The sequence below is a fragment of the Pteropus medius genome, unplaced genomic scaffold, assembly GCF_902729225.1.
Source record: "Pteropus medius unplaced genomic scaffold, Ma_sr-lr_union100, whole genome shotgun sequence".
Taxonomy (NCBI): Eukaryota; Metazoa; Chordata; class Mammalia; order Chiroptera; family Pteropodidae; genus Pteropus; species Pteropus medius.
In genome coordinates, this window is record NW_024354500.1 from 14990306 (window position 1) to 15006017 (window position 15712).

Here is a 15712-nt window from a genome sequence, read left to right on the forward strand (position 1 = left end):
TAAATCTTCAAGTAGTTACCTTGTTGGAAGAAAGATATTTTGAATTTGCTTTATATTTTTGTGGATTTTGGAGGTGTCTCATAGCTAAATAAATTTGATTGATATTTGTACAACTTTATTAACTACTTTGCTCCATATTGTTCTTATTTGTTCTTTAAAAAGGAGCGGTATAACAGTGCTGACATTTCCAATTAAGTTTTGAGTTTATGCAGCAGCATTTTGATTGGATATTAGAGTCTTTTTAAACAAATTATGTTCTGGAGATTTGAATTGAATTGACGAGAAAATGAAATGAAACATGAATAGATTTAATATTTAATGTTCCTGATACCGGTTCCACATTTATTTCCAGTTTTACTTTATCTTTTCATTTCATAATTGTGGATAGCAGTAGTACCTAAGATAAGTGATTGCAAACTGATGACATGAATCTATTTTTGCCATATTAATATTTAAACATGTTTAATTTCTAACTTCTGGATTTCCACTGTTACTTCCTTGTCAATAACACAAAAGTCATCACTATACATTTGTTCAGAGTACTCTGAATGCAATTTTATATAGCACTGTTTTCAACTATAGAAGAGTGGTGATTCCAAGGAGAGAGTAAATTGAATATACAAATAACTGTAATGGAAGGTAGAATATATGTGCTACAAGACAAAGGTCTTAATGAGAGTTCAGAGGAGAGCAAGCTCATTTGATTGCAGCACTTGTAAAGACAACTTACTGTGAAGGTGTTGGGCCCTAAAAGTTTGATAGAATTTTAAAAGATGGGAAATGGGACAAGAGAAGGACTTCAGGAGTTAAAAGGCATGTTTTCTAGTAAAGATAACTATTAATTTTAATATGATAAGATTATAAAATCGGTGAAATCATTTGTAGTGGAAAGCTTTACTTCTGTAAATATTGAAAAATTCATCATAGTCAAAGCCATGTTAACAAACTTCTTAATTAGATTCAGGTTAAATGTAGTCCATACTTAGGATAATTAGGAATAATTTTAGAGTAAAGTATTAATCATTCATTATATATTGTGGTAATCTTGCTTGCATTGCATTATCTCATTTTCAGAGATTTTGCAATTGCGTTTTACTCATAAATATTTGCTGTTATTTTTCAGGTGGAATGTTTCTGGCCACAGGAAGCACAGATCATATTATTAGGGTTTATTTTTTTGGATCAGGTCAGCCAGAGAAAATTTCGGAATTGGAGTTTCATACTGTAAGTATGAGTGAAAAGAATTAAATTAGTACAATTTAAATGAGCCTAACAGTTTATATTCAGGATCCTCTTTCTTTGTCTGTTTACATATAGGACAAAGTTGACAGTATCCAGTTTTCCAACACTAGTAACAGGTAAAATAATTATTTTTATTTGTCAAATTTAATTCCAATTTTAAAATTATGAAATAAAGACAGTTTTTATAGTCAGATTTTAATTAGAATTGTATGCAAATTAACCACCTAAAATAAAGATCTCGACCAGTTATACTGAAAAGTAAATATAGCCTTCACATGCATGTGAACATGTTTATGTTTTATTTGTAATAATGTTAATTTATTTGGCCACTTTTAATAATAGGGACTTTTACCCACCCTGTATATTTCCTGTATATATCAAATTCTGTGGAAGCTTTTAATAAAGATTAGAAATGTATCACAATGTAATATTTGAGGCACAAGTGTTTGTTGATGATAAACTTAGATGACATTGTATAAATTTTTGCATGTTGTTTTAAAATGAAAGAAAAATATTTCTAAGTACCTTGTGTAAAACAAGTCATGTTCATTAATACTGAGTGGAAAATCAGTACTTTTTGGAAAATATCGATTCTGTTTCTAAAGTAGTAAATAGTAGCCTTGGATCACTTTTGAATGTTATTTTGAGACTTAGCCATGCATATTAGAATATGTGTATGTAAAAATTTTAAAACCTATTAAGTATCAGAAGTTCTTAGATTTGCGGAGAATATCTGATAGAATAATCTTTAATGTATTAGAATGCTGTGAAAGTAAAGATGAGTGCTATCTTTTTTAGAATATTGAAAAGTATAGCTACATTTTGATAAAACGTGTGATTTTTCTTTGGGGGATGGGCTCCTTTTAATACAGGTTTGTAAGTGGGAGTCGTGATGGCACAGCGCGTATTTGGCAGTTTAAACGAAGAGAATGGAAGAGCATTTTGTTGGATATGGCTACTCGTCCAGCAGGGTAAGAGATCAACTTTGAAATAATATATAAATATAGATAGATCGTTTCAAGTATGCTATATTACAGGTTGCTGTGACTGACTCAGCCTATAAAAGTATATATGATAATCGATGTTAAAATGATTGTAGTAAATAGAGGTGCTATTGTTGAAAGGCTTTAATTTTTATGAAATGATTTTCTGAAATACTCGAGAAGACCTGCTGCATTAATGACTTTTTCAATTCAGTTTTGTTAAGGGGATGATAGTACTGTAAGAATAGTTGTAGATTTCACTCCTTTTTTTAAAGCAGAACATGTTATGATGTTCCATCACAAAAGGGTGATGTGGTATATCCAGTGGTTTTCTCCAGCCAAAAGAAATTGTTATAACTCTTAACCATTAATTTGGTCTTAATATCACTTTTTTTCTGTTGGTATTTGTGTATAGTAGTCTTGGATGGGAGAGCAAAGCAGTTTTAGGGTATTACAGCAGCAGTAAAAGATGGAGAGTGTGCGGCATTACCGTTCATGGGTCCAGAGTTAAAGCAGTGATATTTACTCAAAATTATTCTATCACTAAAGGCTTAGCAGTGCTGGAATCCTGGATTTGCTGACTCAGTGCAGTGATATTTTGCCATCATTCTATATTTATTCAAACTATTTTTAATTATTGTTAAGTGATAGTTATGTTAATAAATATAAATTATAAGAAAATACATTTAGGTTTTTGTCAAACTAGCATTTATAAATAATGTCAGTTTAAACAAATACTGCTTCCATCACTTTTAGCCAAAACCTTCAAGGAATAGAAGATAAAATTACAAAAATGAAAGTGACAATGGTAGCATGGGATCGGCATGACAATACAGTTATAACTGCAGTTAATAATATGACCCTGAAAGTTTGGAATTCTTATACCGGTCAACTAATTCACGTCCTGATGGTGAGAAAAAAGATCAGTTTTTATTTGGTATAATTGAAACATTGTAGAATGTATTATTTTCATTGAGGAATAAAGTCTTTTATGTTAGCTAAAAACTCTACTTGCTAGATGAGTAACAGGTCTTTTCAGGAGATTGGAAATATTTTAAAAAGCAGTTAAACAGGTTTGATTTAATATAAATACTTGCTGTTTCTTAGTATGTAGGGCTGCATCAGTAGTATTCTCAGTTTTCACTAAATGATAGCAGAGCCCTGGACAGTGATATTGGCTCAGTGTCATTATTATACATTGATAAATATGAAGATTTTTGCCACTTTAATGACTTAAAACTCAAATTCTAGTAATGTTTTCATATTGACATTTAATTGAATTTTCTATATTTTTTTTGATATTTATAATTCTTTGTTACTTCAAAAATATTTCAGGGTCATGAAGATGAGGTATTTGTTCTTGAGCCACACCCATTCGATCCAAGAGTTCTCTTTTCTGCTGGTCACGATGGAAACGTGATAGTATGGGATCTGGCAAGAGGAGTAAAAATTCGATCTTATTTCAATATGGTAATTATTAGTCTCTTCATAACTGTTAAGATTTGGGGACTCCTTGACTCAGGTACTCTGCATATCACAAAGGAAATCCATTTAAGAATTGGTTCAGACATTATTTTGACTAAGTTTCAAAAAATTACTTATTCCACCTTTTTATTTAGATGCTAAATTTAAAAGAAAATTAAATGTACATAATAAATACATGAATATTGTGATAACTAAGCTAGTTTTTAAAATAGTTTAACAGCAAAACTTTGATGAGAAACTCACAAATAAGATACAATATAAATAAGACAAGTTTGGAAAACTATAAGAAGGAATTATAATAAATATATTGTAAATAATATATTTATTATTGTATAATAAATGTGTTGTACTTCATTAGTTATCCTGTAGTACAACAATTTAATTAAAATAATATGCATTTTAAAATTAAAGCCAAAAAATCAGGCATTCTTGCCTTTTATCAAGTTAGAGTATGTTTATCAAGTTATGTTAGATATTTATTTGGAATTAAGCCTTTTTTCCTCCATATTTTGCTTCTTATATAGTATTTTAGTGTATTTTGCTGAATATTTGAATTGCAGTGGTTTATTATCACATCCACCTTACTTTGCAGTGTTTCCACTCCTCTCTAACCACCATATGAAGTGTAAGGTGCTCCTCTAATACTACTGTTAAATTACTTCTTTGTCTGTATATCAGTGATATTTTTCAACAAAGGGAAAAAAGCATGTGTATACTAGTTTAGGATGTTTAGATTTTTCAAAAATCAGTGATAGAAATGTCTGGTAATAATAGAACAATTAATAGTGTCTGATCAGAATTTTTTTGCAAAAATATTTTTCACAAAGCAATCTTGTGAAATATGGTTTATGAAAAAATTTTATGAAAGTGATTCTATACTTAATAATAGTAGTTTCTTCTATATAGTAAGAAGTAATTAATAGAAACAATTTGAGGGAAGAGTTAGTAAAAATAAAAGGAATTCTTACTAGTGAAGGAATTTAACTGTCTATCAATATGCCTTAGTATACAATAAGGTAGGAAATAAGATTTGTTAAATTGTTATTTTTCTAAAAAGATTTAATTATTTGGAGTATAGCTGTTAGTGATGGATGGATTTCCTTAGTGATTATATGTATATAGGAGATTTTTTAAAAGCAAATTTTTAAGTATGCTGCTAAAGCATTTTTTTCTTGTTTTCTATCCTTGTGTTTCTGGTTTGCTGCTTTTTTGCGCCATCTCTGTTGAATAAGAAAACTAGTCATTTTTCAGTTTATCTTTATAGTTTCAAAAGAAGACAATTTGTAGCCTATACATACATTAGTGACTTTAGTAATTTTATATTTTCAAAGGGCATTGGTGTATTAGTAGACTGTTTATGGGGAAAGTTTTCTCTCATACTTGAATACTGCTTTCACCCCAAGTTATAAAGGTGCATTTTTTCTCATCAGGTAAGTCAATAACACTAATACTCTACCTTATTAGTAGATATGAAAATTACAGCACCTTGAGATTGAAGTGATTTATACTTAGACTATTATAGATTAGTGTACAACCAGGAGTAGAAGTCAGCCATATTATATTGTATGCTCTTTGAAATTAGCTAAGGGGTTAGTTATATTACTGCCTTAAACATTTTCTATTATTTAATGAGTTTTAGATAAGGATTATTTTTTCTGCTCTTTTTGAATAAGAGATAGAAAAATAAATGGCAGAAGAAACAAATCTGTATAATAAGTAGAAATGAATAGTATCCACAGAATCTTCAAATTGCGAGAAAAATAGAACGTAAAGTAAAAAAGATTAAAAATGTATTCTGCATTTAAAAAGTCACTTACTCTTTCTCATTAAAATCAAGCTACACTGTTTAATTTTTTGCATGATTTTTAATGACTTCCAAAATACTTCTGCATATTACTTCATTTAGGTCTCGGGAAAACTTTGTAATATAATCAGGGTAGATTTTATTACTGGTTTTATGAATGGAGAAACCATACAGAGATGAAATGATTTCCTCAGGTTTACTTAGGTCACACAGCTTTATACGGGTACTTGAGATTTAAAACTATATTTTTTGTGTGTTGCTAATGTGTTATTAATGCTAACTATAGTTGTGGTTGGTTATTGAACAGCCAGCTTCCAACTTACCCAATTAGTCATTTGTCCAGGGTGAAATGTTTTCATAATGGTATTAACTCTGAGTACATCTTTTGGGATCTTGTAATTTAGTTTGGCATTCTATCTGTCTCTTAATTTGTAAGTTAACTAAGTGCCCTAGTTTTTGCTTTTCACTGTTTTCTACTTTTCATTGTTTGTTTTATCTATGGGCAGATGGAAGATAAAGCATCTAGCATTGCTATTAAGAAAATGAAAACAGTTGGAGGAGGAAAAGCTTGTGTTCACTCTCTGCTATCATGAATGTTGAATTTTAGTTGTAGTTATAACTATTTGAGTCTCTGTAACTAATAAGTAAGCTTTTAAGTTACTAAAATACCATAAAATTTGACCGAGTGCAAATTCAATCTCTGACATTAAATCGTACTAGTAATCATAATATTTTTTGAGCGCTATGTAGAGAGACTATTTATAGTGCCATGGAGGATTTAAGGATTAATTCTAGTGGAATATTCCATTTTTAGACTAGAAATGGTGAACGTTTAGATGAAGTATTATTAAGATTTCTGTCTGAGTTTTAAAATTGAAGCTCGTTACATGAATAAGTAAATTCACTATTAAACCTATGGCCGGAAAATAAGGAATGTAAATTATGCCTTTAAAAGAACAAAAATTTTATATACAAATTTTTAAAAATAAAGGTTTTGTCAAGTATATTTTGAGAATACTGCTTTAATATTAGTCCCTCTTTTATGATAATTGAATTTTCCATTTGAAATTTATAATACCTTTTGCAAAAGGTAATGAAATCATATAATAATTATTTTGTATTAATCAGCATTTTATTGCACTTACCTATTACAGAAATTAAAATTTTTTGAACTTTTAGAAACAGTCAGAAATTCTAAATCATCAAAAAGCCTTTCAAAGGTGAAAGATTGAATTTCTAAATGCCTGTTTGATATATAGTAATTATATTTTAATAAATTTATGAATACATTTTATAAAATTAAAATATGAGACATTAACATTTTAATATTGCACTGATAGTCATCATTCATATAAATATCCTGATTCCTTTTTTTTTTCCCCTGTATCAAGCCATGACAACACTTCTAAAAATCATCTACTTTATTTTAGGATCATCTAAATTTGTAAGTAAAAAATAAAAGGCTTGAGATTGAGATTTGAGAGAAAGATATTTAATTCCCTATATGCTTACATAATTTCCTAATTTATCTTTAAAAATTTCCAAATCTTATAAATAGATTCTCAACTTGCTAGTGGTATTCTCTAAAAAAAAGTGATGGAGTCATTTTCATTATTTTTACTGTTAGTTTTCTTCTTCATAGAGTATATGAATGATAAAAGCAGTTGGGGAATGGATGTTCTGTTTGTTTCTGTTACTTATAAGGAGTATATGACAAGTGAGATGGCGTAATATAGGGTATGAAATGGAATAGACAGTATATTCCTTGCACTCCCTCTCTCCCTTATCTTTAACTAAAATAAAATCTTAAAATTTTAAAAGAATGTGTTGGAAAAGCATAATATATAAGGTAGAAACTTTGAACCCTCCTTTTTTTTTTTTTTATTAACCAAAGAAAGATGCTAAAGAAAATTGTTGTTGAAAGCGATGGACATAAAACAACTTTATTCTTTAAAAAAAAAAAAAAATCTAGGCCTTAAGTTTTACTTATTTATGGTTATCAAAAAATTATGTAAATTATTCATATTTTGGCCGAACAGTCCTTATATAACTTGAGTGTTCAGGTAAAAGTGGAGTATATTTGGATATTTTATTGAAGGCAGATAGTATATATTAAGAATATTCTAAACTTTGGATATAGTTTAGCAAGCCCACATTTTTGTTTTTGGCAGTAGCAATAGATAAATATCAGTATAGCTTTGTTTTGACAAGAAATGTTCTAAACTCTAGTTTAAATGCTCTCAACTGCAGTTAAATGCTAAGAGGCAGATAAATTATTCCCAGAAATAACTTGAAAATAGGTACGAACTCTCCGAACTGAGGTTGAGGGTTTTTATACTACTTCTGTTCTCTGAAAGAGGTAGGCAAGTTTAGAAGTTAAAATAACCATAAATATTATGGTTGTATAAATATACAAAGTTTTTTAGTTTTTTTCTATTAAATTATCACAGTATAACTAAGTTTTAACTGTAAATTTAAATGAATATTAAATTTATTTGAAAAGATATGAAAAGAGACTTTCAAATTTCTTAGTACTAGGCTATTTGATTATTAGTAAATAAAAGGTGGGATTTATAGATTCCACATTAGTAACTTTCCTCATGTGTTTGGCACTTTTACTTTACCTTTCCAGCTCTCTTTTCTTTTCTCTATATCTTGTTCTAGTTGTGTCTATGAATGTCTCTCCCCATGTCTTTCTATTTCTGTTATTCAAAGCTCTTTTCTGGTGCCTCTTGTCTGGTTCTCATTTTAACCAAAGAGTGTAGAATGTCTCTTGCTAGAAAGCAATTTTACTGAAATTGATTTTTGCTTTATTTTTGTTGTTTCATTGGTAAATTCCAAATAACAATTTTATTTAATAATTTTTTTCTTATTTTTGTAATTGTTAACCTTTCTTTTTACTTGAGATTTTAAAAAATGTTCCAGTGTCCACTAATCCAGAAAAATAAATTTCTCCTTGCAACGTTTCAAACAAGCAGAGGCTGCCAATCCACCACCACTCAGAATTTTTGCACGTGCATACTTCTGACATTAACATGTTCTCAGTGTGACCTCTATTTTAGTTTTGGACTATTGTAGCCACGTGTATTTAGGAAAGGGAGAAAGAAAAGGTATATCTAATATCGTGTTTTCTTGTAAATAAGGATTTCAAAATATCGATCTCTCCTTCTCTATCTTTCCTTCTTTCTCTCCCTCTCTCTTTCCTTCCTTCCACCCACCCACCCATCCATCCATCCCCTATCATCATCTAACAAGATGTCATATCAACACTCTGTGTTAAAAGGATTCTTTGATGCTTCTAGTCTTTGTTTCAACCTTTCTGGGTAAGGAATTATTACTTTCAATTTTCTGTTTATAACCTTTAGTTATTGCTAATTTTTTTCAGCTTTCTGGGGTTTTTAAATTTTATCCGTCTCTTTCTCATCTATATCTTGGTATCAAAGACATAACTTAAAATTTGCTGCCATGAATGTGTTTGTCCCTAGCTTGTCACACTTTATTTAGTGAATTACTTCTATGGAGTAATTCATTGACATGCTTTGTGAGTTATCACAAAGGTATTTGAGATTTGATAATTATAAGAGAAATTATGTTAAATGCATTATGTAAACACGTAGGTGAAGACATTTCAATTAGCAAATGTTAGAGTGCTTATTTTGTTCATGAACACAGGGGAACCACAAAGAAGAGTAAGTCATGGTACTTGTTTTTAGCCAGCTTCCAGTTAAATTGGGGAGATGTACTTGGAAAAAAAATTTTTTTTAAGTATTGATAAGTAGTTTCAAATGGTAGCATGCATATGAGAAAATATAATTGCTCTATCTAAAGATGGTAGAGAGCACTTCAGGTGGTCAGAGGTTTTGTTGAGGAAAAATTGAAACCATGCCTTGAAAGATAAATAAGAATTGAATCAGTAAGAAAAATAATTAATTTTATGAATAAGAGGAATATTATAAGTAACCAAGTAAAAAATGTTAAGACATGTTCATAGAATAATTTAGAAAATTTGTCTGGACTAGAATTTGAAAAAGGGATGATAAAATTAAAGGTGTTAAGTTGAGGTGCATTATTGATGGCTGGAAATTATGAGCATAAAGAATAGTTAACATAGTGGGGATTTTGCTAAATTTATATTTTAGAAACGAGAAAAATAAGTTGAATGCCAATAGTAGTATTTCAGGTATGAAATTGGTTAGGTGGAGTGAGAACTACTTTCATTAGTGAAATCGTAATTAAAAATTTTAGGAGTAGGTAGTAGGAAATTTGTGAAAGAAAAAAAGAAATATATATATATATATAGTACTTGATGTTTTGTGGCTGACAGAAGGATTAGGGTGGAGAGTCACAAAATATTTAATAAATGTGTTGAGATATTGAGCCTAGGTGATTTTGATAACAATGATAATAGAAATATGAAGGATGTGAAGAAAAACTGATTTTTTTAGTTCATTTTTATACATTTATTGTGACATGATGTCGGACTATCTATGTGGAAGTGGCTAGCCAGCACTTGGAGATAGAATACTTAGAGAGGTGAGGAGTAAATTTAGAGAAAGAGATGTTGAAATTTTCCATATAGAATGTATTTACCTCCTCATGGAGATAAGGAAAAGCAGTATAGAGGGTCTAAGACTAACCTTTTAGAAATAGCCATATTGGAGAAGAGATCTCTAACTCTAGAGAGAGTATAAGGTTCTATGTCAGAGAGGCCAAAGGAGGAGAATAGATTTCAAGGAGAACTTGATTAATACTATTGCTGCCCTCAAGAAATCAGAATGTGGTAAACAAATGCTGTTAAATATGAAATTGAGTTATTTATTTTTGAAGAAAAGGAAAGGTGATTCTTCAAAATCACTTTTATATATCTATAAGTTTTATCAAGCCAGTTACAGCAGTTTCCTTTTTATATAAATTTATTTACCTTGGCACCACTTATTTTAAATAGCTATCTTTATATGTAATGATATTACCATAGAGGATTTTCAGTATTAAAGGAAACATTCATTCAGTAATGATCTTTTAAAGTAATTTGATGGCACCTGGACTATTGGAGTATGGATAGCTTCCCTTAAGATATATTCTTTGTTTACTCTGTAACTACTGTAATGATCAGAAGATGGCTAAAGCATGTTTTAATCATACATATAACAGTGTCTGTCTTCAGTATCCAGTGTACATTCTTCAGTTTATTTTCCCCCAAGTTGATAAACTGTAAAGGTTCTTCATATATAAGGAAGAAATTTGAGTCTATCATATAAAATTATTAAGTATTTTAAATGATTCATAATTTTAAATTATGGAGTATTTTCTAGGTAAGATGCTCCCTTCTAATCAATGGTATACTTTAAAAAGTGAATGAGAAAAAAATTGATGCCAGTCATAGACTTGGAATAATTCCATAAGAGAATGATTCTGCCTAAGATAGTCCATATATTTTTAACCTTCCTGATTTGTACTGTGTTCCTCTTCTTAGATACTTCCTTCATACTTCTCATATTCAGCTGTATGCGAGTTCCTCATGATTGATATAATTTAGACCCTGTGAGTTTAGTCTGCATTTTAGTGCTTTTAGCATACCTCACTTCCAGTTTTGTCCAGTTCCTCCAAAAAGCCTTCCTGATTATCAGATAAATAGGATTTTAGAACTGAGTAGGACTCTAGTGATCATTTAAATTATCTCTTATCATTTCACAGAGAGATTAGGCGATTTGCCCATTACTAGAGGAGAGGTCTGTTGGATCTTGGGCCTCATTCCTTTGTCTCCTTTAATTATTCACTTTTCTGCTTCACAAAGATTATAGTAGAAGTTGTGGATAGTATTCTGCCTTGAATAAGGTACTAATATTCTTCATTAAATATGACATCATCAAAGATCTTAACTCATAAGTTTTTGTATTGATTTTTTTAAAATTCGGTATAACCTCTAAACTAAAAAGATTATACTACTCATTTCTTGGAAGTATTTCCAGAATTCTTTAGTCATTATAAGAATTTTCCTACAAAGGAGTCAGTATTTTAACTTTTCAACTTTTGCACAAAACAAAACAACTTCTTTATCATAATCACCAAATATGTTTTTCTATTCTCTTTTAACTCCTATTGAAATTTTTGCACTAATCAGTAAATACTGTCTTCTGGTTTTTCTCAACTTTCCTTATTGTGATTTAATGTGTAGGAGTTTTATTATGTGTTTATTAACGTCTCATAATATTTAGCAAGCATACTCAATTTTATTAGAGGAACGGTTCATCTGAAACTCACTTATTTTGAAAATTTCTCATTCATTTTTTAAATTCACTATAGCTACATTAGGACTAGCATAAGTTCTATACAGTATTAAATTTTATGTTGACTTATTCTCTTGTTAAGCAGTACATTTAATTTTATGTTAGGCCCATATAACTTTAATATGGATAGAAATGGTATTTTTTTTCTTTGGGTTTTTGAATATAAGCCTCATTGCTTTCTAGTCACACATACATATTCAGACAGTGCCTTCATTATTAAAGTTTTTCTTTGCGAATTCTTATAAATACTTTGACCCTGGTTAAAAAAGATGAAATTCTTTTCATAGAGAAATTTAACTTTTTTTGGTAGGTTTAGTTAATAGCATAAATCATAAAAACAGCTAGGGTATACTTATTTAGGGAAAGTAAAACATTTTTCTACTTTGTAACAAATGAAAAGCCTTGTCTACATTTTGTAGTTATGGGTGTTGATCTGAGGAGCCATTACTAAAGATAAATTTGGCATTTTAATTAATAAGGTTATGGGCACCTTTATAATTGGTTCATGAATAAAGCAGATTCTTTCAGTGCCTTTAATGAATAAGGTTAATCCAAATACATTTTAATATACTTTTCCTATTTTCCGATGTTACTGAAATAAACCAATTTCCTCCATATAAAAGTAACTTTAGAGTTAGGCAGATAGATGCCTTGCACCAAGAAAATTAGTACCATCCTGCCATATTCACAATGGCATGTGTTATAGGAAGCATAGTTATTTTCAATAGGATTGCCATTTTTTTCTTGGCTTTTTTGGAGCTTTAAAGTTCCATGTCTCCCAAATATTCTTTTAGAGATTTGCTAACTGTAAATGTGGCAACACTGGTTGCTACAGATAGCATGGGGATAGGGTTGCTTAATCCTCACACTTACTCCACCCACTCCCCAAAAAAGAAAAAAATTGTAAATCAAGATTGCTTAAACATCCCATGAAAGAGATACCATGCTTATGAATGTCTGTCAAATATCCTTGGCATTGCTGAGTCATACTTCTTTCAAATCTCTTCCTCAGTTCCACTGTATCCTTAGAATTATAAACTTAGACTTACTTAGACTTATAATAATATTACAGTTCTGGAAGCATTTATTATGTTAGAATATATTTGAAGTAGTTTTTTTCCCCTCTCTTATCTTTTGTGAAAGTGAACTGAGATAAATAAGACATCTAACAACACATGGCCAAGGCAATTTCAATTCTTCGTATTGAATTTTTTATGTAAAATTCTATTTAGAGGTAAATTTTGTTGATGTGGTTATTTATAACAGTACATATAAATTTTTATTTGCCTAGAAAACAGAAAAATAGGGACTTGAATTCTGATATTTCTACTTGTAGTCTTTAATTTTTGGCAAATACTAAATTATATAGCTACCAATGCCCTTATGTTGATCTGGAGAAATAGTTCTCTTTTTCCTTCTCATTTTTGAATAGTTTTAAAATAGACTTGGAATCAGTTCCCTTCCTCTGTTATCTTATCCTTCAACTTTCTTCACAACTAACAAATGATCCTGTTTCTTAGGGATTCATTTTCTTGCTTTTATGGTAAATTTTTTAAGTGTATTAGACATCAGATAAGTTCACCAATTTTCTTTCATATGATTAAATTTTAAGGAATGTTATTCTTTTCCTTTATTATCATTATCCAAAACAGCATTAATAAACACCAGTGGGCTCATTCCTTCTTTTCAACAAGCTAAAGGGAAAACTAGTTTTCTTTTTGAGGCAATCCCATTTGTGGTATCTAAACTTAGTAAGGAGAGCCTTTCTTTTAAATGTGATGTTTTCTCTTTTGACCAAAATGTAAACTTTCCTCAAGAAATAAACTATTCTTCTAAATTTTAATTTTACTTCTGTATTTGGTGAACTGCACATTCATCCCTATGCCATATTTTTAACACTAAAGAAAGAAAATTACCACTTCTCTCTTTTCCAAGCATTTCCTGGGATATTGGGATATTACTAATAAAATTCAATTTGTTCTAGATCAGTGGATACCGGAACAGAGAGGAGGTATTTCTTACCTGATAATATGTGTGTGTTCCGATTCTGCTAATCCAGAAATCCAATCACATTTGTTGAAAATCATCCTTAGTAGTTATTTGTCAGGGAGTCAACTCCCTATTTTAATTATTTTCTGAAATTCAGCCCCTAGATGTGCTTTAGATAGGGTAGAGTTTTTACCTCTTTCAGAATACTGCTAAAGAAGTTTTCAACTGGAACATAGTCTGAAGAAGCACTGAGAGCAAAAAATTCAGAGTGGTGATTGGCCACCTCTGTTTGATTGACAGGTTGCAGGGAGAAACCCATTCGTTCTGGATTAATGGAACTGGAAAACAGAAAACAATTATCAGGTAAAAAAAACCTTTTCTTTAACCTTTGAAATTCACCATTTAAAAGATGAGTCAGACCATCAAGGGAACTTATAACCAAAAAACAATGGTGTCTTGTGAGCAGTAATTCTCTGGCTACTACTTCTAAGAGTTACAAAAGAAAAAGCACTACAGTTACTACACATTGTCAGCCTTTGTGGAAAGGGCTTGATTAAATGCAGATAAAATGGAATGCAAGGCGCAGTTACATTTTAAGTCTGAGTTTAAGATGTGAAGCGGAATTCTGTGGGTGGGGGAGATAGGTGTTGTTTTATTTCTTGAATTGTGTCTGGTATATGGATAAATAGAACAATTTGTTTTTCAAGGTTATTAATCTGGCACTTTTTGTGAATATTCACAGATTTTGTTACTGTTATGCTTCTTCACTTCATTAGGATGTGTACTTATATATCATCATAAAATTCTAATAACAATAGTATCCAGTTCTTTATATTTTGATGGCAGTTTTCTGATTACTGGTTAAATACATTTCAGATTGAAGGCCAAGGACATGGTGCAGTATTTGACTGCAAATGCTCTCCTGATGGTCAGCATTTTGCATGCACAGACTCTCATGGACATCTTTTAATTTTTGGCTTTGGCTCCAGTAGCAAATATGACAAGGTAGAGTATGATGACTGTATCTTTTTTTTTTTTTAAGCCATGGATGTTTAGGAGGTGTATTTAATCTCTTTATTTCAGAAGGAATAACTTTTTATTTAGCCTGCTAGAGCGATCGAGATTGTAGTTCTTGAATTGGAGCAAATAAGCTGGGGATAGGAGATGTTATCTATAAAGGGTCTCTTTGAAATTATGTAAAATATTTTATTTCTATGGATAATATGCATTTATCTGGGGTCCAAATCTGTGGCTTTTGTGTGGTTCTCAAAAATGTATAGCGTACTGATGTAGCTAATGTTTTTAAATAATAAAGACTAATATTAGTGACTAAGAGACTTAAAGTTGCTTATTTGCAGTAGAGTGGTATAAAAGATTATTGTAAAAATTGAATAGTTCATAGTTTAGTTGAAGAAATTCCAAATTAACCAAATTAACCAGTAAAATTTTGAAGTTACAGATGTGTCAGGCATGAGTTCATATTAATAATTTTATATTTCGAATATTTTAGAATGCTTTAACTCTTGGAAAATCATGTTAATTTTTTATATTAATAAATCATGCTTACTGTATACTTAAGGATAAGTGTTTTCATTAGAGTTTAATTCAAAGAATAAATTTATTGAATGATTTCTCTTTGCAAAATGCTAAAACAAACAATATTACCATATTTTGTAATTTAAAAAGTAAGATGAAACATGGTAGCTCTGTGAAAATAATAATACAGAATGATTTATGCCTAGATTGGTTTTACTATGTAATTTGAAATTATATAACCTATTTTTAATGTTAGTTTTAATATGTATAGTCTCATTCTTGTCCCATAGAAAATTCAAAGTAACTAATTTTCTGATCATAAACTTTAACATCGAAAATATAAAGATTTACTTAAAATTAATTCAAGAAAAGAATATTCTTTTATA

At 29.8% G+C, this 15712-nt stretch overlaps 1 protein-coding gene across 1 annotated transcript in view; it reads left to right on the forward strand.

Annotated features, from left to right (window-relative positions):
- Positions 1–15712, forward strand: part of PHIP (PHIP subunit of CUL4-Ring ligase complex) — a 111052-nt gene that overhangs the window by 44547 nt on the left and 50793 nt on the right. Inside the window, exons 11-16 of the mRNA XM_039853155.1 lie at positions 1124–1224; positions 1318–1358; positions 2115–2213; positions 2982–3135; positions 3561–3695; positions 14667–14795. Of these exons, the coding sequence (XP_039709089.1) occupies positions 1124–1224; positions 1318–1358; positions 2115–2213; positions 2982–3135; positions 3561–3695; positions 14667–14795 (659 nt within the window). The remainder of the gene's footprint in view (positions 1–1123; positions 1225–1317; positions 1359–2114; positions 2214–2981; positions 3136–3560; positions 3696–14666; positions 14796–15712) is intronic.